General features: G+C 40.3%; 1 protein-coding gene across 1 annotated transcript in view; it reads left to right on the top strand.

Annotated features, from left to right (window-relative positions):
• The window catches only part of SPTBN5 (spectrin beta, non-erythrocytic 5), a 97,485-nt gene that overhangs the window by 48,469 nt on the left and 24,798 nt on the right, over positions 1-24,218 (top strand). Inside the window, 11 exon segments of the mRNA XM_035895746.1 lie at positions 7,400-7,504; positions 8,479-8,664; positions 12,996-13,151; positions 13,763-13,954; positions 14,589-14,684; positions 17,382-17,500; positions 18,109-18,223; positions 19,215-19,328; positions 21,042-21,163; positions 21,806-21,968; positions 23,921-24,109. Of these exon segments, the coding sequence (XP_035751639.1) occupies positions 7,400-7,504; positions 8,479-8,664; positions 12,996-13,151; positions 13,763-13,954; positions 14,589-14,684; positions 17,382-17,500; positions 18,109-18,223; positions 19,215-19,328; positions 21,042-21,163; positions 21,806-21,968; positions 23,921-24,109 (1,557 nt within the window).

Raw genomic sequence — 24,218 nt, 5'->3', positions numbered from 1 at the left:
GAATGGAAATTTCCAGTGCCAAAGGAAAAAGGACTAGGAGTTGGTTTTAAAAACAGGGGGAAAGGCAAGCTTCTGTGGCTTTGACTTTTGCATCATTTAGGACTAAGCTTCAGAATGTCATGCAGGGACCATCGCTGCAAACTTTCACCTGCAACCTATGTCTCCACTGCGGAAGTGATGCTGTCTTCCAGCAGAATGACCCCACCTCCTCCTTTTGAATCCGCTGTGCGGGACAGGCCTTTTCAAAAGATGCCAGCATCAGCATGGCATCCTCCCACTGGTCGATCAGTTGCAGAGCTTGCTCCAGGAAATGCCAGCTCACCACCAAGCAGTGTGTCTTCTGGAGCTTACTGTTCAAGGCTAGATGTCGTCCTGGCACACACAGACCGGAGGAAAGGATTCGGGAGCGCTACTCACTGTGTCAATCCTTCTGATGACCCTCGGGGCCATGGATATGGGCGTTCTGGTGCTCGGTCAATATCTGCATCTTACAAACAATGTTCAGAAAGAGAAAAAAGTGTTCATCGTATTTCTCCTGAAAAAAATGATCCCTTGAAGCTTGCTGTATCTTTGCCCTCTGATGTCCTTTCCTGCAAAGCTCCACCAAGCTGGACATCACGCCTAGACGTCGATCTGTCTGCTATTCCAGCTGTTTCTACACTCCATAGCAAAAACCTGCATTCATCCCTGGAACCTTGTAATTCTCTTCCACCCCAACAAGGCTGTAGCCAGGGCAATGTCCAAATGCCAGACCTCCATGCTTCAATGAAGCTTTACATTTCAACTTGCAGCTTGACGATAAAGCCTTTTCAAGCAGATTCCCGTGGAAGCAGCCATGCTCATTCAAGTCTGCTCATGCCACAATTAGAGAAGGTGCCTGAAACTCTGGCTGGTCTTCCAACAGGATCCCAGAAACCAAAACAAGGCTTCCCTTCAGGTGCGTCTCCAGCCCTTCAAATCACAAGATTTCATGTGACTTCCTCTAAGTATCCTGGCCTTCCGCAGCAGCAGACTGTCTCCAGAGATATATGGCTGTCCCCAGCTGTGCTGACTGGAAGAGAAAATTCAGCTAGTGGGAATGAGGTCACGAGCAAAGATTTAAATCCAGAGCTAATTATTTTTCAGAATCACCCTTCATCTAGGCCAGAATTTAGGAAGACTCCATGTGATGGTCTAACACCTGCTCACCACAAGGTTTCCAAAATCACCCTAATACTTGCCACCCCTTGGACTGCTATGCCTATCCAGGTGGTAAGAGAATTTAGAAGAAGCCCAAGTCCAACAATGTTTATCAAAACACATGATTCAGATATAGCTGGTCCACCCTTCCACCCTGTGGAGATTGGGGCTGGCCTCTCTCTATCAGTAAATCCAGTTTGCTGCTCAGGATTGCTTTCTAGACATTGGACAAGATCTGCTTTGAGACCTTCCCAGGAAACATGCACTCTAAAAAGTGTATGCCCTGACAACCTTTTGACAAACATACCAGCTCACGCCATGTCTTCAACCCACAGAGACGCGGAGGGTGCATGGTGTCCATCCATTGCTGTCAACATTGCATCATTTGGATCTGGGAGGAGAGTGGTGAAGATTTCCATTCCATTCTAGGAACATTTGCAAACAGAAGCTTTAACTTGTGTTAAGCTATGTGGATTTCATTTTGTATGCTTCCTGCCATGTTCCCACTCCCTAGAGACGACTTACGGGGCAATCAGTAAGCTACTTGTGTTCTGCTGTCACCAAGGCTACATCTACAGCTTGATCCATCCTAAATGAAGCTGAGCAATCTGACCTGATTGAGCACTTACCAAGTGTTTAACTTTAACCATTAGAGTACTATTGTCAACATGACATGCTCAGTGCTGTGCACATGCTTACAGATTTTGCATAATTGGGCCTTGGTGCTCAGCACTCTGAAGGTTCAAGACTTCAGGGCCAAGAACTGGTTTCCTTCACTGCTAGTCAGTCTGGGACCTGGGACAAATCCTTAGTGTAGTTTTTCTTAGATTTTTCTGTTTCACTGTTTTCATTTTCTTACTTGTCACATTATGCTATATTTCTAAATGGCTAATTCCTGGGTTTGTAGCTTTTAAAAGTAATACTTGTTGTCAAAACCCAAAATATTTAAGTGTGTAGGAAGAAATAATTTTTTCCCCTTACAAAAAGAGGGGTACCACCCTTTCCTGAGGGAAATGAAGGGAATTTAGTCTCCACAGCATCTCAAATTTTGATATCCCAGCAAAGTTTCTAGCAGTGTAACTATGGGGAGTTTAAGAGGAATTTAGTCTGCCTTCAGACAAATGTTTCATAAGTAAATATTTTAATTATGATGTTGTATGAGCATAGGATTCTGGTCTAACACTTACTATGTACAGGATAGAGGTCAAGCTTGCAAATTTTGAAGGAGGGGATAGGTGGGAAGAAGGGATCATAGCAGTTATGGGAAAACAAGCACTGACTTCTCTCTGTGTTTTTCCCATATACATTTCCAATATCAGATAATTATATTCTTATGCCAGTGAGACAGCATGCAGTGGGAGGGGGGAAAGGAAATTTTAAATACAGTTGACATTAGAATTTTACATCCTGATTGTGAGGTCAGAGGCAAATAATAGTGATATCAGTATGATAGAAATGTTGTATGTATTTTTTTTTATAAACAACTTCAGTGTGTTTTATTCCACTTACGGTTATAGTATGATACCTTGTTAAAACTTTTTCTGAAATGAAGCATATTACAACATATTTGTGAACCATATATAATCATGTTATCAAGCACATTTATTTACTTCACTAAAACAAATTTAAATTTTTTTTTTATTAATTCTTTTTTGTATTTACTTTTATCACAAGTTAAGTCAAATCAAACCTTGTTGTTATCTATCTGGTCAGAGAGTTTGAATCTGATTACATGCTTTAAGTGAAGGCATTAAAACTGAGAGTAATTGTGGCTTTTAATACATTCTTAGAGCTGAAAGATTTTCAGTGGAGTTCTGGCAATCTCAGCAGCAAGCCCAGGGCAGGCAGTGGGGGGCAAAATCTGTGGAGCTTGTTATACTGTGAAGAGCAGAAGCAGGAGAAGGGAGTGGATTTGCACAAATACTTAAAATAGTTTTTCTTCTAGAGAAATAAAAATGACACTTCTTGGAAGACAAATTTCTTTTGGGGCTGTGTCAGCTTCCAGTGTGTATAAATGTGAAGTTGTAGTGTCCAAAGAGCATAGTTATACTAATGACTAAAGTGTTTCATTCGGTATTTCTCCAAAAGCTAAAGTTGGCCTGTGCTGTCACATAAGTGTATATATAGTACTTTTTTATTTGAAATGAACGTTTTTATTTTTTAATTGGGCTTTGCATTTAGTTCTGCATTAACTTGTATGTAAGAGGTCTTATGACCGTGTGGCTAAATCTACGCAATGAGCTCAGAAATGGTGACAAACTCCAGTTGAGTTAAAACCTCTGTTTCAGTGCTTTGCATTGTTAATAACTTGGCTATTTGTTATATGCTCCATTTCAAATCTCAAAAAGGGCAGAGTCCTTTTTGTGGTTTTAAACATCTTTGCAAGTCTTTGCTTAAAAATTAGTCCATTATATAGCAAGTGGTCAACTCTTTGATGCTTTTTGTGGCTGAGCATTAAATTCCTGATGATGGACCATGATTCATTACAGTAACAAACTTGAAGGTTTATACCTGCTGTGTGCTGTGGGAGACCCTGGTAGGTTACCTGAGGAGAGCTATGCAGTTTTATATTTGAAATCAACGTGTCTCATTCAAAGCAGGAGTTTGGGGACCTGTCTAAAAATATGCCCAAAAAGTGATGTAATTGGCCACAGGCCAGCATTGTGGTATGGAAGTGTTTCCATTCTGCTTTCAGATTGGTATAACAAATGCTTAAATGAAAAAAAAATGTTGTGGTTCTGATTCTAGCAATTGCTGTCATAAAAACTCTGTTTAAAAGAGGAATGGAAAGGTTTTACCTCACCAGCTCTCCAAATAGCACTGTTCATGATACTAGGGCTGCTTTCTTCTAAGCATATTGCCATATTTCCTGTAATGTACGCAGCAAGTTTTCTTTTGCACCAAATTTCTTTTTGTGCACCAGTTTTCTTTCTCAGTATTAAAACCTGGGTTCCCAACAGCTTTTGCACAGGCTTCTACTTGAAGAACCTGGTCCAAAGCTTTCAGAAGTCAGGAGGACTTTTTCCCACTGCTGTAATAGCTGAAGGGATGGGGCTTTGAGTGCTCAGTGTTATTTGTGTGTAGTGATTTTCAGTGGGAGCAAAGCACTGGGCACTCCAGTAGCAGCTGCTTGTGTCTAGCCATCCCACACCCCTGCTCTCAGATGTCTCTGTTCCCTTTTCCAAAGAAAGTAACCATCTTTACCAGTAGATGTCCCTTGCCATTTTCTTTCACCACAGAAATATGAGCAGGAAAACTAATGGCTGAGCATTTCTTCAGGTATCACAGAGTTTGCAGTTTCACTGCTAACAATAAATTAAAGGTCCTGGAGTGATACATACAAAATTATGGGAATTCTGTTTTCCACAGGTAAACCTTTTTTTGACCAAAAATGGTAGATAATCCACAAAATATGATAGAGAAGCTACAATGCTTTTAAAGCAACACTTAAAACATCAAAATAGAGATGCGGCTGGTGGCTGCAAACCAAATCAAAAAACACTCTAAAAAAAAAAAAAAATCTGTCATAATTTCATACACTTGATAAGTAGAATAGATCAAAGGATTAAAGTTTGCATGACAGAATATCTGCCTTCTGGTGGGGGTTGTATTTAACATAGAGAGGCATAACAGGTGTTAACGTATTTCTTTAGGCATCCTGGTGATTTATGGGCCAGACTTATTAAAAACTTAGGTCTCTTGTACAGTGGCCTCATCTTCTTGACAGTGATTACTGTGTTGGGATTTATTCACCTCTCTTCTGATACTTGGCATGGATTAGTATAGAGCGGTTTGAACATCTGGCCTGGTTCTGTGCATTTTTCTATATATGCAAAATATTCCTCTCATTAACTCCCAAAAAATGAACCAGAAAGTCAGGCCAAGTCTGGCTGTCAGTCCTCTTAGCCATAGCTGCCAAGGAGGCCTGAGTGGTGGCAACAGTAACAAGGTCCATCAACCAGCTGGAGATCAAGGCAACAAAGCCAGGTAATGACTGAAATCTGGGGTTTGTCCAGGAGGACCAGGGCAGGGCTCAGGCCTCCCTTCAATGCAGCTCAGGCAGGGCTTGGGCCATGACAGCCTCAGAGTGACCTCCAGGTGGGAGCCGGGGGGCTGTCCAGGGGATGGTCAGGGCCGCCAGAGCCTGTTGGAGCACTCAGACCCTGACAATTAGGTGTGGATTCCCCTGCACATAACACATGCCTGGGAAACCTCTCCTTCATAAGATGCCCTGGGGGGTTAAACAGTCATCCAACACTTCTGTCCAGACAATGAACATGATCACTGGTTTTCTAAAGTAGTTGCTGAAGAATATATTTTCTCTCCCGTAAAAAACACCCTGTCAGACTGCTACAGAACAGTAATGTTTTGCAAAGCAAGAGATCTCTCTCTAGATGTTATTTCTCCTGTGCACATTTATGGTTTTAAGGTGCAGATTTACCCGTGTTCTTTACCAGCCCCCTTCTGAAACTATTAGCAGTTCTGTTGTTTCACTGATTTTATTCTCACCTCTTAGTTCTTTCACACTGTATCACTGATCTCAAATTCTTCTTCCATCTCTGCTAATTGCACTTTACCCAGGTAGAATTACAGGTTGGAATGTCTCATCCTTACCCAAATACTTACGATTCCATGAGCTCACAGAATGGATTGCACAGTGCTATGTCCCAGCTGATAAATGCAGTCCCCCATAGCAGCCTGAACTCCAAAAATCTGTCCAATCGTATTCACTCCACTGTGAACCTTGTTGGCAGGTCATTTTTGCTCATGTCCCATCAGAGTGTCTGATTGGGGTTTTTGTCTTGCTGTTGTCCTGTCACTGAATAGGGGAAGAAACTGGGGATTAAAGGGAATTAAATATACTGGAAAAGAATAAATTCCTACTGGCCTGCAGAAAAGCTTATTTTTTTCTTGGTAATAGATAACAATGTTGTTTATTCTTTTGCATTTGACAAAACTGAACATAACAGAATGCATGGGAGAAGTAATTGGGTAGTCAGTTTTCTTAACACCAGAAAAGAGTCAAGAAACACTGTGGTGCATTAGAGATGTATATGGATTAGTTAGAAAAGGTCCTTACACTGTTTAAAAGCGAAAATGCAGAGGTCAGTTTCCTTAAAACTGCATTTGTTATTTTAGACTAAAGTCTTTCTGCATCAGAGACTGACAGGGAAGACAGTAAATAAAATTAATGCAGACAAGTTGGAAAGATGGCCTGAAAAAAAATAACAGATGTAATGCACATGGTACAGGTGCAAGCTATTACATCTTTCAGGAATAATCAGCTGCATAAATACAGGATGGGTACAAGTTGGTCTGATAGCAGTTCTGAAAAGTTTCTGGAAGCTTGTAGTAGATTACAAGGTGAACTTGAGTTCACGGTATTGTGTAAAAGATAAACACCATACACAGTTACACATGCAGAGGATTACAGCTTGGGAAGCACACATAAGCTCTCTGCTGCCTTCACTACCTTTGCTCTGGCAGCCTTATTGCTTGTTGCCACTTATTGCATCAAGTATTAAGGAACCCTGTTTCAAAATTAGTGGAAATGGAGAAAACTCAGAGGACAGTGATAAGAATAATCAGGGTCAAGAAGACACAGCCTTTGTGGAATGATTGATTTTTTTCAGGGTAGTTTTAGCCTAGAGAAGATAGAAATCCCAGTATGCAAAAAGCGTACAAACAAGGCTGAAGCAGATGTTAAAATGAATTATCTCCTTTCTGTGATGAAGAGGGCAGTATGTAATGAGGTGAAGTGTTAGCAATGCATTTTCAGGCTAGATATTTTTGGAAAATCTTGCTAATGGTAAAGGTAACGAAGCACTGGAATAAATTACCCAGAGAGACTGAAAAGTCTCTGTGATTGGAAGTCTTTTAAGAAGGAATCATACAGATGTCTGTCAGACATGACAGTGTTGATCTTGTTTTGGATGACAAGGATGGCTTAGACCTCTGGAATTCACTGCCAGCCTCGTGACTTAGTGGTTGCGATAAGCAGTGATAGGTCACTTTGCTTAGCTGGACCTGTTAACACTTCTCTTTCTTGCTCAAGACCATGGAGCTCTACTATTGAATTTCCAATTTCAGTTGCCTTCTATTCCTTTTTTTCTCCTCAGGTGTACACTCAACTGCAGAATTAACACCTCTTCTCATATTTACGAATCAGGTTTATGTGATAATTAATCCACTGAGAAAAATATTAAACTTTTTTTTATAGATTTATTTGAAAAGCAGTGACCTCGGAAGCTCTGTGGATGAAGTAGAGCAACTGATAAGGAAACATGAGGCTTTTGAGAAGCTTCTGACATCACAGGATGAGAAGGTACAAAAATCAACAAGTATTCTACCAACCCAGGAGCTAGAATGATTTTGTTGTTGTTGTTTTTTTTAATATGGGAATACATTAAATTGCTGATGGGTGCAAAATGCCTGATATACTTGAACCAAAGAGAAAATGGGGAAGCCTACTGAAATATGAGGCAGAGCAGTGGAGAACAAGTGTTAAACACCCCATGCCCAAGTCCTGCCTGTATTGTCTTGCAGTAGACAGGAAAAATGCTTAGTAAGTGAGACTTACCAGAAGAAATATTTAAAGCAGGCCATATTGTGTGTTATGGATATCAGAAGTTTTTGCTTTTTTCATTAAAAAAAAAAACAAAAAAACAGTGGCTTTTAAAGCAAGTAAAATACAGTAGGTTAAAGGGGATGACTTGTCTGGTTATTTAAATATATGTTTGGTGTACAATGTCTGTACCAAATTGGCTAGCCTCCTTGCGCCTTTGGAATAGATGCTCACCCACATGCAAAAGAAAGTGCCTGGCTGGTGGCCGCTGCTGTAATTCACCCAGGCAGGGGCTAAACTCAAACCTGGGGATGTGCCTGGGTTCCCCAGAAGGACTGAGCTCCTAGAACCCGTGCCAGCTCTCTGCCAGACTGATTGCTCATGTTTAGAGCTACCTTCCAACACCTGAATTCCACAAAGCAATAAAACCTGAGCACTTACAGGTGTCAGGCTTGCTCTGTGATTCCTTGCACTGGATGATTAGTGGCATAGGGACTCGTGGAGCTTCAGCTTTAATTTAAGTAGCCAGCGTGCACTACGGAGATCTATGACAAGGATGTCATAGATGTAACATAGTACAGGGTGTGGGCAATGCTGGTTAACTTGTCCTTGCTATTCTTGGTTCATTCCAGAAAAAAAAAGACAATCTTTTAGGTATGGAAAGGAGCCTGGTTTTTATTTCTTTCACACCACTTGGCGGCATAAAAGTAATTTCAGATTGGTTGCCTCCTCAGATGATGTCTCTTCAAGAACAGGCAAGCAGGCTAGAAAAGTTTGGTGGACTGGAAGGGCTAAAGATCCAGCACAAACTGAATGCCATTCGTGAGAGGAAGCAGCAGATCAAGGATCTATCCCAGAGTAGGAGAGAGAGGCTTCAGACTGCCCTTCTTCTGGCACTTTTCTACCAGAACTTGGAAGAGGTAAGAGGGTAGACTGGGATGGGGGTGGAAGGCAGAGGAGCTGCCTTCATCCTGTGTTGGATGAAGTGCTCGCCCTTGCCAGAGACTCGATGTACTGATAATCTACTCTGGTATGGCAAGTCCTGTTCTGCCACACTCACACAAGGGGGTAAGTGTTCCGATGCCACTGCTGTTACTATACCATCATTGTGGCATTGTGCCCATTACAGCTTCTTTACGCATCAGGAGCTCTGCTAAAATAAAACTAATAAAAGAAAAACTGTCAGCTGCTACCTTAAGTTCCTTTGGTGGAAAAGAAAATATATTTCAAATCAGGGTGAATACAAAGTGGAAAGCATTATGGCAAGGGTGCAAAGCTTTACTAGCGAGTGTTCACTGAAAGACTTCAAAACAGTGCTGTAACTTGGCATAGCTCTTCTGCTACTGTGGACTGGTCTCTGCAGAATATGTTCATCTTTGTCTCCTGTTCTGGCCTTAGTCCTGTAACTGAGTAGCTCTGCTGCTGGCACTACTGTTGGAAAGACATACTAGGTCAGTCTTTCAAAGGGCAGCACAATATGTGTGTGACTGAAAAATGTGCTAGCATCCAGTGTGCTGGCATGAACAGCAACACACACGCCCAGAGGGACGTTTGCAAACACTCTTGCTGGTCAGGTATGCATCACTTCTGCTGTTGCATGCCATGGAACTTCCTCCATAGGTTAAAGAAAAACTGCAGGTGCTTGTCACCTCCCAGCCCATGAAAAAGCCCCATTGTCCTGACACAGTTCAGATTATGACTGTGACCAAAGGCAAATGAATTCCCGTAACACAGCTGCTGCTGACAACATTTTTTTTTTTTTTAAAGAGTAATTGAAGGTATAAATGGCTGCTAAAATTCCATTTACAGCACAATATATTTGGCATTCCCCCCACTCACCCCCAATAAAATAATCAAACACTTAAATACTCTCTTCTTTGTCTATACTAAAGAGCCAGAGCTGCACGCTGTTTGGTTGGTTGGTTTTTTTAATAAACTTTGTCAGGAATTATTTACACAGCCTAATATTAACTCGTCTTATTTGGCTATGCTTTTCCTGTCACATGAACCAGTCCACCAGTAATGGGCAGTCCACCTTATGGACTAGCAGAGCAGAGTGGATGGAGTGGACGGTGCATTGCACAATGCTAACATTTTCAAAAGAGCGATGCACCTCTGATGGAAAGGTCATAGAACTGCCAACATCCTCTGTGGCAGGGAAACCATCAATGCCCTCCTAGAGATACAATCAAGCCATTAGGCAGGAATACTTATGCATTCCCCCGTAACTGTCAAATCAGTGCATGGGGTGGGGTCCCCCTTCTTTCTTGAATCACACACTTATAGCAGAAGATCTGGTCTTGTATTGTAAGGAACATTTTCCTTCTCATCCACTTTCTCTGCATAAATTAGGCCAAGAGTTCCATAGGGAGTTTTTGCTCTCAAACTATCTCCACGTTTACCTCGCCCATCTAAATTCATTGCCTTCTCCTGTAAAATGTGAATGTCACCAGTGAATTAAAAAAAAAACAACAACCTTACAGTAATATCTCTCTCCCTCTTTGTTGGGTAGAATGGAATGTTTAATTTGATTTTAATGATGTTCTGGATGTGTACAAGTTCATATATGAGAATAGTCCCCAAAGGGATGTTAAATTGCAGAGATGAGTTTTGAGTTTAGCTGTGAAATCAATGAGGTCATTGCTTATTCTTACTTATTAGGAGAACAAGTCCCATAGCTCAGGTCCCAGTCCCCTGCAAACTCTCTCTCCTGCAGTCATCTTAAGTCATTTCTATTGATCAAACAGAATTTTTTATGTCAGCAGAAAATAGTGATTGCTGTCATTGTTAAGTCTCCTAGTTACTCTCTAGAAGCAATTACACAGAATGCTACGCACATCAGTACAAAGACAACCCAGTCTGTGATTACTGATGAGAGGATGGAGAGCTCAACATCATATGGTCTGCTTAGAAGGCTAGTTGCTGCAGTTTGTGCCCTTTTCAGGACATAGGACTTTCTGCCCCAAACCCGCAACGACTAACTCAGGAGATCACATGCAGCTCACAAAATAGAACACGCTATCCCACAGTAGAAATAGGGTGCTTTTCTAGTCCCAAAGAAATGAGACAGACTTACAGACTATGTCACAAAGTCCGTACCTCAGTGTTAACATGGAAGGCAAATGAGAAGGTTGCTACTTAGAAATATGTGTATTTGTTTGAGTTATTGTGGAGGAAAGATCATAAATTTGGAAGTTTTGACTTCTAAAGCTGTCTGTGAGTTTTAATACTGACTCTGAAACTTGCTCATCATATTAGAGTCACTTAACTTCCTTTCCCTTTCACCCTCTTTACAAGAGAATAAAAAGCACTTACTACTTTATCTCAGAGGAGTGAGAGATAAAATTAGGATTTATCTCTAAATGTCTAGAACAGGCACATCCCTTTATATGTTTAAATATTTATGTTATTAAAAATCCATGTACTTCACAAAAAGCTTGTGCTCTTGAGGATACAGTAACTGATATTTTGAAAATGTAGGCTTCTAAATTGATAGTGCCCACATTTTTTATGAGTCCCATAGAAATAAGACTAATCCCATGTGCCTACAACTGAGCATAACACTAGTCTCACTGTTTTCTTCAACGAAGTAGAAATGCCTGTCCAGACAACTGTAAGTCTTCCTATAGAAAAAAGATCTTGGGACAACAGATCAGCCTTGCTTCACACCTGAATGTGGACATGGGGCCAGGAGAAGAATCTCACACTCTGTAGAGCCATACTAAGTAAGCCTTAAAATAAACCAAGCCACTAAGACTGCAGATGTGATTTTTTAAAATATCTTTGTTCCGTCTGTCATTAAGCCGTTGCTTATTATTAAAAAGCAGGAAAGAAATCACCCTTTAAGTAGATAGGTACAGGGAATTCATTTGTTTCTCATCCTAACTGTATGGACGAGCCTCTCCCATACAAATGAGAAGTCAGTTAAGTGACGTTAAAGCGTTAATGTGCGGCTGGGTAATGGGAGAAGGCCTTAGCTTATGAGGAGGGTGTCAGAAATGAAAACAGCAGATGACAGTGTGCTGTCCTGGGCAACCTTGACATAAGGCTTCTGTCTGAGTCTCTAACTGTGCTTTGGAGGGGAACAGTTTCTTGAGAGTGTGCTGCTACTGAAAGCTATTTCTGTTATTGTTTATAGAATTTCAGCAGCTGAAACAACACTTCAAATCATTAATTAACTGAGAAAAATCCTCCACTTGTCAAGTCTTGTGTGCATGTAGCACAGTTCCACAAGGACAGCCAAGATGCTTTCAAATTGATAAAGCTGGCTTCAATTTGCTGTTCTTGTGTTGTCAAAACATTAGGTTACTTTAGTGGTCTGAGGACAACCGGATCAGTTACAACGCATGTCAGGTGTTCAGTTCTCAGTGTTTTGATGGATAGAAAATATTTCCTTCAGTGATAAGGACTAAAGTTTAGCAGACTTTAAAGAAAATTATGGAAGCCCCACTATGTTATTGTCCATTTTATTCTGCATACATTTAAATCCCTAAAAAAGAATTTCCTAAGAGAAACACATATTCTTTGCTTTGTTAGTCCTCATGGTTCACCTGCTTGTCTGAATCTGATGTTCCTGACTAGACTATTTTATGAAATGTAAAAGCAAACAGAGTTGTATTTGCTTTCAAATAATCTGACTAGTGCTTGGCCCCATCAGAAAGGCTTTATTTGCTTTGCATTTTCCACTTAGGTCTCACAACATTGCTGAGATCAGGAAAGGATCTCATTTGACTCGATGATCTCAAAGGTCTTTTCTAACCAAAGTGATTCTATGATTGATGTAAAATGATGTTTTATAAGTGAGGCACAGAATTCTTAAGATCTTAACCCAGATCTTACAGGTAGGTCAATGACAGAGATAGGAGATGAAACTCAGAGCCCTAAATCCAAGGCTCAGCTGTCATAATCTCATTTTAAATATGTCTACCATATCAAGGCTGCATATCTGCTGAAGGATTCTCTCTATATAATCTAGAAGACTGCATAATCTGTTTATGGCTTGCAATAAAATTTGGGGTATTCAAGGAATTTTTATTATTCTTGTGGTCAGTTAAAACCTACTTTCATTCCTACCTGCTTGCATTTTCTAGCAAGTAGAATAGTTCAGAAATGGGAGAGCCACCTCTGCTGTCAGCTTCCAGATCAATCTGCCCAGCCCAGGCATAGGCAGTTGCATAGAGCAATGACATGTCTTGGGAGGAGGCCCCAAAACAGCATGTCACGCTAACTCTGATGTCTCACACTGCTGCAGGCAGAAGACTGGATCAGTGAGCGCATGCAGAAGCTAGAGGATCCTTCCATACAAGACCCCAGCAATCTGCAGGACAAAATGAAGCTGCTGCAGAAACATCAGGTCTTTGAGGCAGAGATTCTAGCAAATGAAGAAATCATCACGGCTGTTAATAAGGTAACTCTCTCACTCTCCTAGTGTTTTTACAGACTATTGCTGGTTATCCAAAGGACAGGTAGACGGAATGAAAAGGAAGGGTAGCTTGTTCACCACTTCTATATCAATTATCCTACTTGTGTGACAAGAACCCAATTGCTATGCCATGGAAATGTAATTCTGCTAATTTACAACATAGAGATTTGTTAATTGCTCCATCTAGGGAACTTCCATCTTTCCTTATTGCCTGAACAGGAAGATATCACTGACTTCTTCCTTGCCTGGGGTGATTACTCTTACAAAAGGTAAATAGGACTTCATACCAAATTTGTGAACATTCTTGTTGAAACTGGGTGAATCACATAGCTTAAGGGTACGATCACCTGCAATACCTCTCTTGGTGCTTCCACCCCATGAATGTCATTCTTGGCAGGGAAATATTCAAATTCTAGTGGTCTTGATTCCCTCCAGACACAAAAGCTTTCCAGATGAGCAGTATCATTTGGGCAGTAAGAATTTATATTAGTAATTTATTATGCAGTCCACGTTAAGAAAGTAAGAGTCCTTCTAGAAAGGTCATGTAACATGGCAATGGCAAAATTAATTTATAATTTCTTCTTCTGAATGTGAAGAAAGGAGAAGACCTGGTATCAAAAAGCCACCCGAAATCAGGAGAGATCCGTCGCCGAGTCCGCATGCTTCAGGAGCGTTGGGAGAAGTTGAAGAGAGCTGTTGCTGCTCGTGGAAAGATGCTAGAGGACAGCCGGGACTTTCTGGAACTTCTCCAGAAGGTGGACCAGGTGGAAGCCTGGATCAGGGAGAAGGTAAATGGAGTCTAGTATTTAACCCAAGCAGCACACTAGAGACTTGCTATTCAGCAGAAAACTTCTGATAAATGTGTCATCTTCCAAGTTATTTTCTTAGTGGCTTTTGCCTGGAAGAATCATGACAAGTTCTATAAGCAATATGGAAGGAATGATTCAACAAATTCTAAACATTTTCCAGAGTGTTTCTGTGCCAGAGTCAGTTGGGCAGCATTAGCACATGTTCTCATGTAAAATGTGCACATAAAGAGATTGTGATTGTTGGTAGTCATCTCGTGTGTCTCTATCGAGACAGAAATGAAAACAGACTAGAATGGAAGAGACTTGAAGCATTTGGCAACTGGCACTCACTCTCATTGTGTATGAAATCTGAAAGTTTCTCTTTGTAAGAGTGAAGTCACTTGATCCACTAAGTTTTCATTCAGAGATTGCTTTCATAATCAGTAATAGATTGGAGAGAGAGTTGGGACTAAATCTAGTAATTATCTAAAGATCAGAAGAGACTACCTCAGAAGCTGCAGGTCAGTGATTTACAGACACATCACAGAACTGATTGCATCAGCGTAAGCACTGGGACATGCTGTGTTCTTGCACTCAGCCTGAATGTTTGCTTGTCTGCTGCTTATTTCTCCAGGAAGTCATGATTAATGTAGGTGATGTGGGAAATGACTATGAACACTGCCTGCAGCTCATGAAAAAGCTGAATGAGTTCCGTGGAGCAACATCAGGGGTAAGAGATGTTTTCCATGCACATTCCTTGTGTGGCTGGAAGCAGCAGTTACCTTTTCAGCCCAGCAATATATCCAGGTAGCAAATATGGTTCCAGTCCCCTGAGGGGTAGGAAGCATTACCACTACATAAGCCATTAAAATAGATAGAATTTTCCCTTATTGTGCCTTCTGCTTTGAAGTCTAAACAGACCTGTCAGGCACTCATCACACAACCAAAAATTTTGAATTGCATTACATGACTAGAAAGTTGGCTGTGGCAGCCTGAATTTCACCAAATTTCTGGTTTGGTTCATGCAGCCTGCAACTTACAGTGAGTTCCACCCAAAAGTGGATTTTAAATGGTTGTTTCAGCCACATTTGTTTGAATCTGAAAGTTGATATAGACCTTCCATGAACAAGCCCATAAAAAGTTCTCCATTTCCCTCCTTTATTTCTCCCTTCCCCTCCTCCTGAGGAACAGTCAAGTTTTTCATAATCCTTCACCCAAATGAAGCATGTATATTTGGGGGGCTTTGTTTATACAGCACATGTGGTAGGTCATAAATCATAACGTTAATAATCAGACATTTAGTGAAATAGAGCAGTGGTTTACATTTTGGATAGCAGCCATGTGACAAGACAGCTGCACAGTTCACCTTTCTGTGCTGAGATCTCTGACCCTCTTTTGTGGTGCTGAGTCACACCAGCTGCCTCTCCTGCCCCCAGTGAGGTGTGCTAACCTGGGCACCAAACCTTGGGAATGCTGGGGAACAGGCCCTGCCACAGCAAGGGCCTCCTTGTGATGTACTTCAGCTCCCACTGTGAGAGCTGTAAGGAATTTGCAGCAACCTCTTGTTCTCTCTGTTGTGCAAACTGCTACAGATGTGGACTAACAGGTCTGTGTGTCACACAGGAAAGATTACTGTGCTGATCTGCTAGTCTGGAAGCTGTGAGGAAGGTCTGGAGAGAGGTATATTAGTACTTTGTGAGTTGAGGCTTGCTCTAATGTTTTCTCCTAATATTCTTTATCCATTGTTTGCCTGTTATTTTGTGGCCAATTCCTGTTATGGCAGCTCCCATGATTTATTTCTGTTGCCTAACAGCAGGAGGAAACAATCCTCTTCTATGCAAAGTAACAGTGTAGATATGCCTGACACCTAGGAGAAAACCTTGAGCTCCCCTTTCCAGAGGCTGGCAGAATTTCTTGTGACAGTACATAGTACTGGATGTGGTTAGAGAGACAAAATACTCAAGCTTCAGCACCAGGGAGTTAGTGAAGTGAAGAGACCTTCATCAGACCTTCATCGGCCCTTCAGTCCTCACCAGCTGAACTGTGAGCTAAGGGGTGGAGCAAGGGCTCTACTACAGGTTGTACCAGCCAAAAGGAGGATGCTGAAAGACACAGAAACAGCCCAGCGTCCCAGTCAGCATAAGGTAGACTTTATGTGCCACAGGAAACTCTTGGCCTTAGATACTATCATCTTGTAGCCACTGCTCCTGTACCACTCTGAACGTGACTCCTACAGAAAAAGGCTGGGACAGTGATACCCTCATAGCTGATGTGTAGCTATAGAGTACTTCATAGGGTGATACAGACAGAAGCAGGCTGGTCCTAGCCAGTGTGTGCATCCATCCAGTCTAGGTTTCACCCCTAGACAAACCCGAGACCAGCGTAGGGAGCAATCATCCTGCATTGATGGCTGCCAGATTTTCTACTCATATTCTGTCACATTGTGCTGCTATTACTTCCCAGAGGAGGAGACTGCAGGGCTTCTGAAGAATATCTGGCTGTCTGCTGGCTTCTCTTTTTTACGTTATGGTTGTGTGTAATAGTAAAGTACATATGGAAACATGGATGTTGGCATGGATGTAGCATAAATAAAATACAAATGGAGTCAGTACTTCTATTAACAGTGTGCTGGCATTTTGCAGCTGTGCTTCTACTACACGAGTGATTAATGTCTCCCCACTAAGCTTGTGATTTACTAGTCTTGGAAAAATGAAAATGTTTTTGAATCTTGGAGCAGTGTTCAGTGTTGGCCATCCATCATGCTCCAAAAGAACAATTATTCCACTGTAGTCCAGATTATACGTGCAGTGTGCAAATATTATCATTTCTGTGGTATGTACCTAGGAAGCAAGTTGCCTTGAAGGCTTAGCATACCTTTTAAAATGCAGTGATGTTGCTTTAGAAGAAAACTCAGTGGCATGGGTTGTCTGGGTTTCTCAAGGCTGTATGGATTTTAAGCCTGTTGTCCACAGTACAGAAGGCATATCTGGACAGAAGCCTATCTCAAAAAAAACAGTGAGTAGGCCTAGGTGCCACAAGTCACTACCTGTTTGATAGAGGAACAATCTGCCAAACATCAGTTGTTCCACAGAAGCCACCTATGTAGCCAGTAACTGCATCTATGGTTCTTCAATAAACAAGACCCTGCTGGAATGCCGGGCTTAGAAATGAAGCTCTGAGTGTCCTCGTCTAGGCCTAGATTATTGTTGTACTATTGTCATTAATGTCCTTTCTTGCCTTTATTGTCTTCTCATCAGAGACTGGTAACACGAGCAGCTGTAGTAGACTAAATCCCATGTGTCTGAAATGTTTGGTAGTGAGGTAAAACTCTTGCTTGTTGCTGTTATTGTTGGTTTTCATGTTTCAGTGGAAAACTCAGTCACAAGCATTTCAAACACATACCTTTGTTCCTTTTCTCACTTTACAGGAGATGACAGTGGACGATGCTCACATCAGGGCTATCAATGCCCTGGCCATGAAACTGGAGAGACAGAACAAGGAAGAAACAAAGACAATCTATGAGCGCCGGAAGCAGCTCAATGAGAAGTGAGTATGATTTTAAAGCTTCTGTGTAAGGCAAAAACAAGAAGGGAAGAATAGGTGTCTTGGGCTGGCATAAATGGAGGAATTGCAGCATATATTTTCTTCTTTAACATCATGACTACCAAACATCAGGCACGGGAGTTGCCTTTCAAGACTCTCATAGTAGTTAGCCAGAAGGATTTCTAATCCAGCAGGGCCAAAGTCATGTCTCTTTACACACTAGATCAATGAAGCTAGGACACTTCTACCTGTTCACATAGTTGTCCTGGTGAAGTGCATATTGCTTTTGCTACTTCACAGCCCGCTAGCTAAGAACCAAAATCATGAAGATAGGGATTGTGAGGTTATCAAGACTTTAAGGAAACTGGATTGGTACTTTTTAGCTCTTAAGCCCCATGCCATCCTGAAAACTTGGAAAAAATATAACCAGGTAGTCTTGTCAGGATAATGTTTTATCCCTGTGATGTGTCCCCTGTTGTGGGGAAGTGGGGATCCATACAAAAGGTAGTTCATAAATCCTGTCTTTTTACTTAGACCTGAGCATCATGAAATTCAGTTGTGGAAATCCTCTCCTCTGAAATACACCTCTGAAATATTCTTTTCCATAAAAGGTGGAACAGTTTCCATGGCAACCTGAATGCATACAGGAAGAAGTTAGAGGGAGCCCTAGAGATGCATGCATTAATCAGAGAAATTGATGACATCACAGAGAGAATTACCGAGAAGGTGAGTTCTCAGCTCTTGATTAATTGAAATAGGAAAATGTTCTGTTTTGCTAACAGTGATAAACCCAGGCATGCCAGTTGCTAAGAGAGATTCTGAGTATCCATCAGTGACCTTTGATAGCTGTCTGGATCCAGTTTGCATCTCCATCACACAGTGCTGAGCCACGTTGGTGCTGAATACCAAAAGCCAGTTAGCTGAGCTACCATAGAGCTTCTTCTAAATTATCTACTTAGCTTGAATAACAACTTCTAGTGTTCCAAATTCAAAGTTAGTTCATTCAACACTAGCTTGCATATATCTCCCTTCTGTGCAATGCAGACATATTAAATATGCAACTTTGAAAAGTTGTAGAAAATCTTATTCATTCAGAAAATGGAGGTAAAAATGCCTATCCTGGATTATAATTTTGAGATTACTAGAAGAAAAAGGCTATATAAACCCTAATTATTTCATTCACATAACTACAGATATTAATTTAACTGTAAATCAGTAGGCAGATACACAGTGGTACTACTTAAGGTTACAAGGCTGTTGGTTTGAAATTTTTATAACTTTTATGAATGTATTTCTTCATTGTCTGGGATTCATTTCTGGTAGGGTTCTGAGGGTCAATTTTATTTTCCATATTTTCATAAAACACAGATGAAAATTTCTGTGCCACAGTTTAATGGGAAATATTTAGCTGGTTTGGTATATGGGAAAAAAAGGGAAAAGAAAGATTGAGAAATGCAGGGAAACATTCCTGTCTTTGTTTTATATGTGAATGGCTGAGGCACTTTAAGTAGGATTGCAACTGTTCAAAGAGTTGTGAATTCTTGTTCCATCTCTGTAAGGAGTGCAGAGAAGGTGCCCTAATGATATTTTAAAAGACAATAAGAACATTCAGATGAAATATGAAGAAGGGAAGGAGAAGACTATTTGAAAGTATTAAGATGTGATCCTTATGCTTTTTTTCATCTTCACCATTTGCACATCTTACTGCCCCCTCCAGAGTGTACTGATACAAGCACTGGATTATGGGAAAGATGTGGAAAGTGTTGAAAACCTGATTCGAAGGCATGAAGAGATGGAGAGAGAAATCAGTGTTATTAAGTCCAAAATGGAGGTAAGAAGTGGGGAAGAACAGAGGATGCTGTAAAAAAAAGTTCATTTTTGCTTCTTGGAAACATGTTACAACGATCAGCGTGACTTTTCAGATTTATTAATACGAATTGCACTGTGGTGTAAATGCAGCACAGATTTCTTCTCAGTAAAATACTGTGCTGCTTAATCCTCCTTTATTGTGTCAAATGTTATTCTTCCTGATGCGCCGAATCTAAGGAGATAAGTCCCTTTTTAACATGTTAGTTGATTCTCTGGCCTTCCCCTACAAACCAGATTAGACTGTCCTATACCTTTTGGAAAGTGTGGAATCCAAATTTAAGTTTCTGGTTTTTCCCCAGTTTCTGTACTGACTTGAACCAAATTCACAACCAGTTCTGCTTAGTGCTAAAATGCTAAACCCACAGTGCATGTAGTTGTCTGACTTAGACATCAAAACCAGAAATCTTAGGTTATAATTGGCTGCCTGATCAGCTCTGGCTTTTGTAAAATGGCCACTTTGCATCATTTAGGACTAATTTTGACCATTAAATATGGGTCTGAGCTCCTATATAATTGCATATTTTTAATAAAAAGAAATGTGTTCAGCTGAACCTCAGTAGTAGAAATCCTATGACAACCTCTCACTGTTTTCACTGCTGGCCAGAATATTAAGCCTTTTCATACAGAAAATATTTTTTCAAACTTTTTCTAAACTTTTTCTTCACAATAGTATGCAAATGGTGACAATATGTGTGATAGCTTCACACATTGTGTTGCATATTTTTAATAAAAAGAAATGTGTTCAGCTGAACCTCAGTAGTAGAAATCCTATGACAACCTCTCACTGTTTTCACTGCTGGCCAGAATATTAAGCCTTTTCATACAGAAAATATTTTTTCAAACTTTTTCTAAACTTTTTCTTCACAATAGTATGCAAATGGTGACAATATGTGTGATAGCTTCACACATTGTGACTTTGTTAGCTAATCCTCATTTTTAGCAATAGCAATGCTGTATGGGGGAGTGCTCTATGGAAACAGAAAGATGAGCAAGGTTTGGGTTTTCTGGTTTGGGTTTTTTTTTCTGATGCTGCCACAAATATCATGTACTTTTCTTATGGATTAAAATCGGCCTGGCATATTCTCCTTTCTGCTTAATTAAAATTCTTCATTTTCATCAATCTAATGGAGTTTTACAAGAAAGTTACCAACTCTAAGCCCGGGTTGGTGAGTGCTCATTCCTGTTTATCAGGCTGTGTTAAGGAAAACATCATCAACTAGAATTCTACACTGAAAGCAGTGTTTTGATGCTGCTGTTAGCTGAAATAGCAGAAGCCTCAAAAATAATTCATATCTGAAAGGCAAATCTGGTTGCTGCTGCGTACTTCCAGATTTTCCTAGATTTCATTACCCATCTTAATTAGATTAAGTTAGAGGTTACAGTTAGCACTTCATTTTCCTGTATATTTGTCCCTATTCTACTTTCTTAATTGTAAATTAACGTTTGTGCATGTGAAGTAACCCACACATCTCTTTCTTCACATGGATGATTGCTCGCAAATGTGCATGTATTTTTTGTGCATATAACAAGTCCCTTTGTATATTTTGTTATTGTAATATAAGTACCTGCTTTTGAAAACTAGGATCTTAAAATGAGCTACTTTTCCTGAAAGGCAAACTCAGGAACAAATATAAGCATTTGGCATAAATTCACCCCACTATAAATCTCTTCCCAGCCATTGCAATTGGAATCTTTCCGCCTTTCCACAAGGAATCCATCCATAAATGACAAACTGACTATGAAGCAACAGGAGATGAAAAACAACTGGCTACGACTCCAGGGACAGGCCAAACAAAGGTAAAGACTTCTAGTGGACTGAATATCTCTCAGCAGGAGCAAAGCTTCTCCCCGGGGTCTCAGATCTACTTGCCAGGGACCTTTGAAAAGTTTTTGAGGATCCTTTATAAAGTTTATACAGGCAGCTAAGACACTTGCATTGGAACAAGTGTGATTTGGTACAAGAAAAGTTCCACTGATGTGACTTTGGGAAAACTAATACATTGAGTCTGTGGCTTATCCCAGTAAAGAACGTTACTAAAATGCCTCTAGACTATCAGATGAAATCTATCGTGAAGCCTTTGTGAAAGACTTATTTTTGGATGGTTCTAGCAGATTATTTTTTTCTTAACTCTTACCAAAACAAGAATGGCTTAGGCCTGAGCTGTAATCATTGCTGGAAGCAACAGCTATGAAGACCTTTTCACCTTTCTTGTCCTAATGAACTGATGTAGAAAATAAGGTAAGCATGTTGTTTCCAAGGCAGTGTGCATCTGTGATTTTGGTTTAACATGAGGACTGTTAGGAGCTGTAAGAGAAAGCTAGGAGACTTGAATTCACTTCATATGGCTTCTCCTAGGATACCCTCTCTGCAAATGGGGAGGGAGAAAGTAACTAGATAATTCTGTGTTGGATAATGCTGAACTGCACTTTTTGTGGCAGGAAGGAGAAGCTGGCAGCCTCGTATCAGTTGCAGAAGTTTAACTTGGAGATGAAGGAGATGCTAGATTGGACCCAAAACATCAGAGGCTTAATGGAAGCAGGGGGACTTCCTAAAAGTGCAAATGAAGTGGAAAGCATGATTGAGGACCATCAGGAGAGAAAGGCAAGTATCATCATCACTTCCAATTGAACATACTTGGAATCTTTCCCATGGGAATTAATTGCTGCAGACACAGCAGGATTTTGCTGCATGCATCTGTCAATAACATGGTGAAAAGAGTGTTTTCAATAACAGGCTAGGGACAGAAGTCACCTACATACTGACAGAACTCTATCCCATGGGCTGTTTGGCAGCTTGCATCTCTGCAAAAAGTCTCAGAAAGCCCCATTATCTCTCACCCGTACTGCTGTCCAACCCTAAAAAAAAGCTATAAAAAGCTGTAAAAAGCTATAAGCGATAAAAAGTTTGATACTGGTTCAGTATCAAAACATGCTCACTGGTGATCTCTTTATTCGGATTGCCAGAAAGTTAATGCCAGTTAATGCCATTCCAGTTTTGAGTTAGATTTTTGTCACGCAAACTCCATTTGCCTGAGAGGAAAATAAAACCAGCAGTTTGTCTCACACAAGGCAGTAAATTACTATTGGATGGTACTACACATTCAGTTCTGAAGCACTTCATATCCCAGTACTAATTATCACACAATCTTTTGGCAGGTCATTTGGCTAATATTTTTTGTCAAGGTTCTAAAAGGAGAGATGTTGTTAATTAACCTTAGAAAAAAGTTAATATTTTACTTTTTCCCAAGTGTTATAGCTATCTTTCAGCTGTTGTGTTACCTTGTCTTTGCAGTTTTGTTACTTTTTCTAAAAATCATTTTCCCAGAATCATGACTAATAGCCAGTGCTTTGTGGGTCCCATTATTTGCACAAATAGTTTGTAGATCCTGATTCATTTTTTGGAATTGAATTTAGTATGAAGTGCCTGAAGTCCTTTCCTTCTTCAGAGTCTTCCATTTTAACAATGCTCTCTCATGTCACAGACTTAACAATGTTTTTGCTGATAATTCTTTGTCACAATAGAAATACCCCAAACCAGTGAGGTACTGTACTCCAAATTTAGATGGCAGCAAGGTCTCAGTCTTTAATATCTGTTAGCAAAGGAACCCAAATGGCTCTAAGGAGAGAGTCACACAGAAAAGGAGGAATCCAGGCAGGATGTTCTTTTGTGTTGAGTTGACTAAACTAAAATTATAGGCAAGACAAGAAAAAAGGAGGGCTTTTTTTTTTTCATTCAGGTTAGCGGCTCAAACCAAAGTCCTCAGGAGAGACTAGAGTTGAACACTAGGTGCTAATCTGAATTAAAAAAAATAGAGTGGCTATCTTACAGCTGTGTTATCTATGACTGGGCAACACCACCCCCCAAAAAGACCCCAAAACCAGCAGTTCTCATTTCAGACATTTAATAGTACATGCCATAGTTTTTAAGGTGGTTTATGAGTTAATACGTGGTATTATTTCAGCCTATGGTTATTTTTGTTTTCAAATTGTTTACATTAGGAATTCCAGATTCAGTTTGCAGGGGTCCTAGTTGCTTGTAATTCTTTCATCTTCAGGATTCAGTATACAGGCATAGTTCATTCCTCAGACCAGGTGAAAAAGTTAAATGTATTTCATTTTAACACCACAAAATAAAGTAAAATCGTGTCTTTAATGTAATAAGCTGACGCTGACTTATTTGGCAGAAGAGGAAAAATTCTAGGCACTGTTTCTCATAAGAATCACCTTTATGTAGGAAGACTGGGCGGAGTATTATGGGTATTCAGAACTGTATTCCTTTATACCTAGGCATTTTCTAACCTGTTTCTAATTTAATCCCAATTTTGATTTGTTGGAGACCAGTTGTTCCTAGAGTAATAAAGTCATTTATTGTCCACATTTATTTTCTCTTAGGCAATTCTATGCTCTTTCAGTAACATAGCTCAAAGATGAATGATTTTCCATACAAATATTAGTGTTGGAAAGTTACAGCCCATATTCTTCCCCTTAAGGCTTGTAGTCTGAATAGCTGGCGTTCTGTAAACCCTTGACATCAACCTTAGTAATATATTTTAGGAGGAGATTGAAGCACGAATGGAAAGATTCAACTCTCTCAGTAACTATGGTCAAGAACTTGCCAGTTCTGGTCACTACGCAACCCCTGAGATTCATCAGTCCCTCTCCAGACTACAGCAAGCCTGGTCTGAATTGATCCAAGCATGGCAGGAGCAATACATAAAATTGTTTCAGGCAAAAGATTTACAGGTGAGTAAAAAGATGTTCAATACAGAATGTGCATGCCACTGGCAACTTCCCTTGGTATAAACAGCAAATTTATAAGATGGTATAATGAAAGATATGCTAACAGTACCCA

The sequence above is a fragment of the Egretta garzetta genome, unplaced genomic scaffold, assembly GCF_000687185.1.
Source record: "Egretta garzetta isolate BGI_Z169 unplaced genomic scaffold, ASM68718v1 scaffold526, whole genome shotgun sequence".
Taxonomy (NCBI): Eukaryota; Metazoa; Chordata; class Aves; order Pelecaniformes; family Ardeidae; genus Egretta; species Egretta garzetta.
Note: the sequence above shows the minus strand (reverse complement) of the source record. Positions and strands in the feature narration are given on the sequence as shown.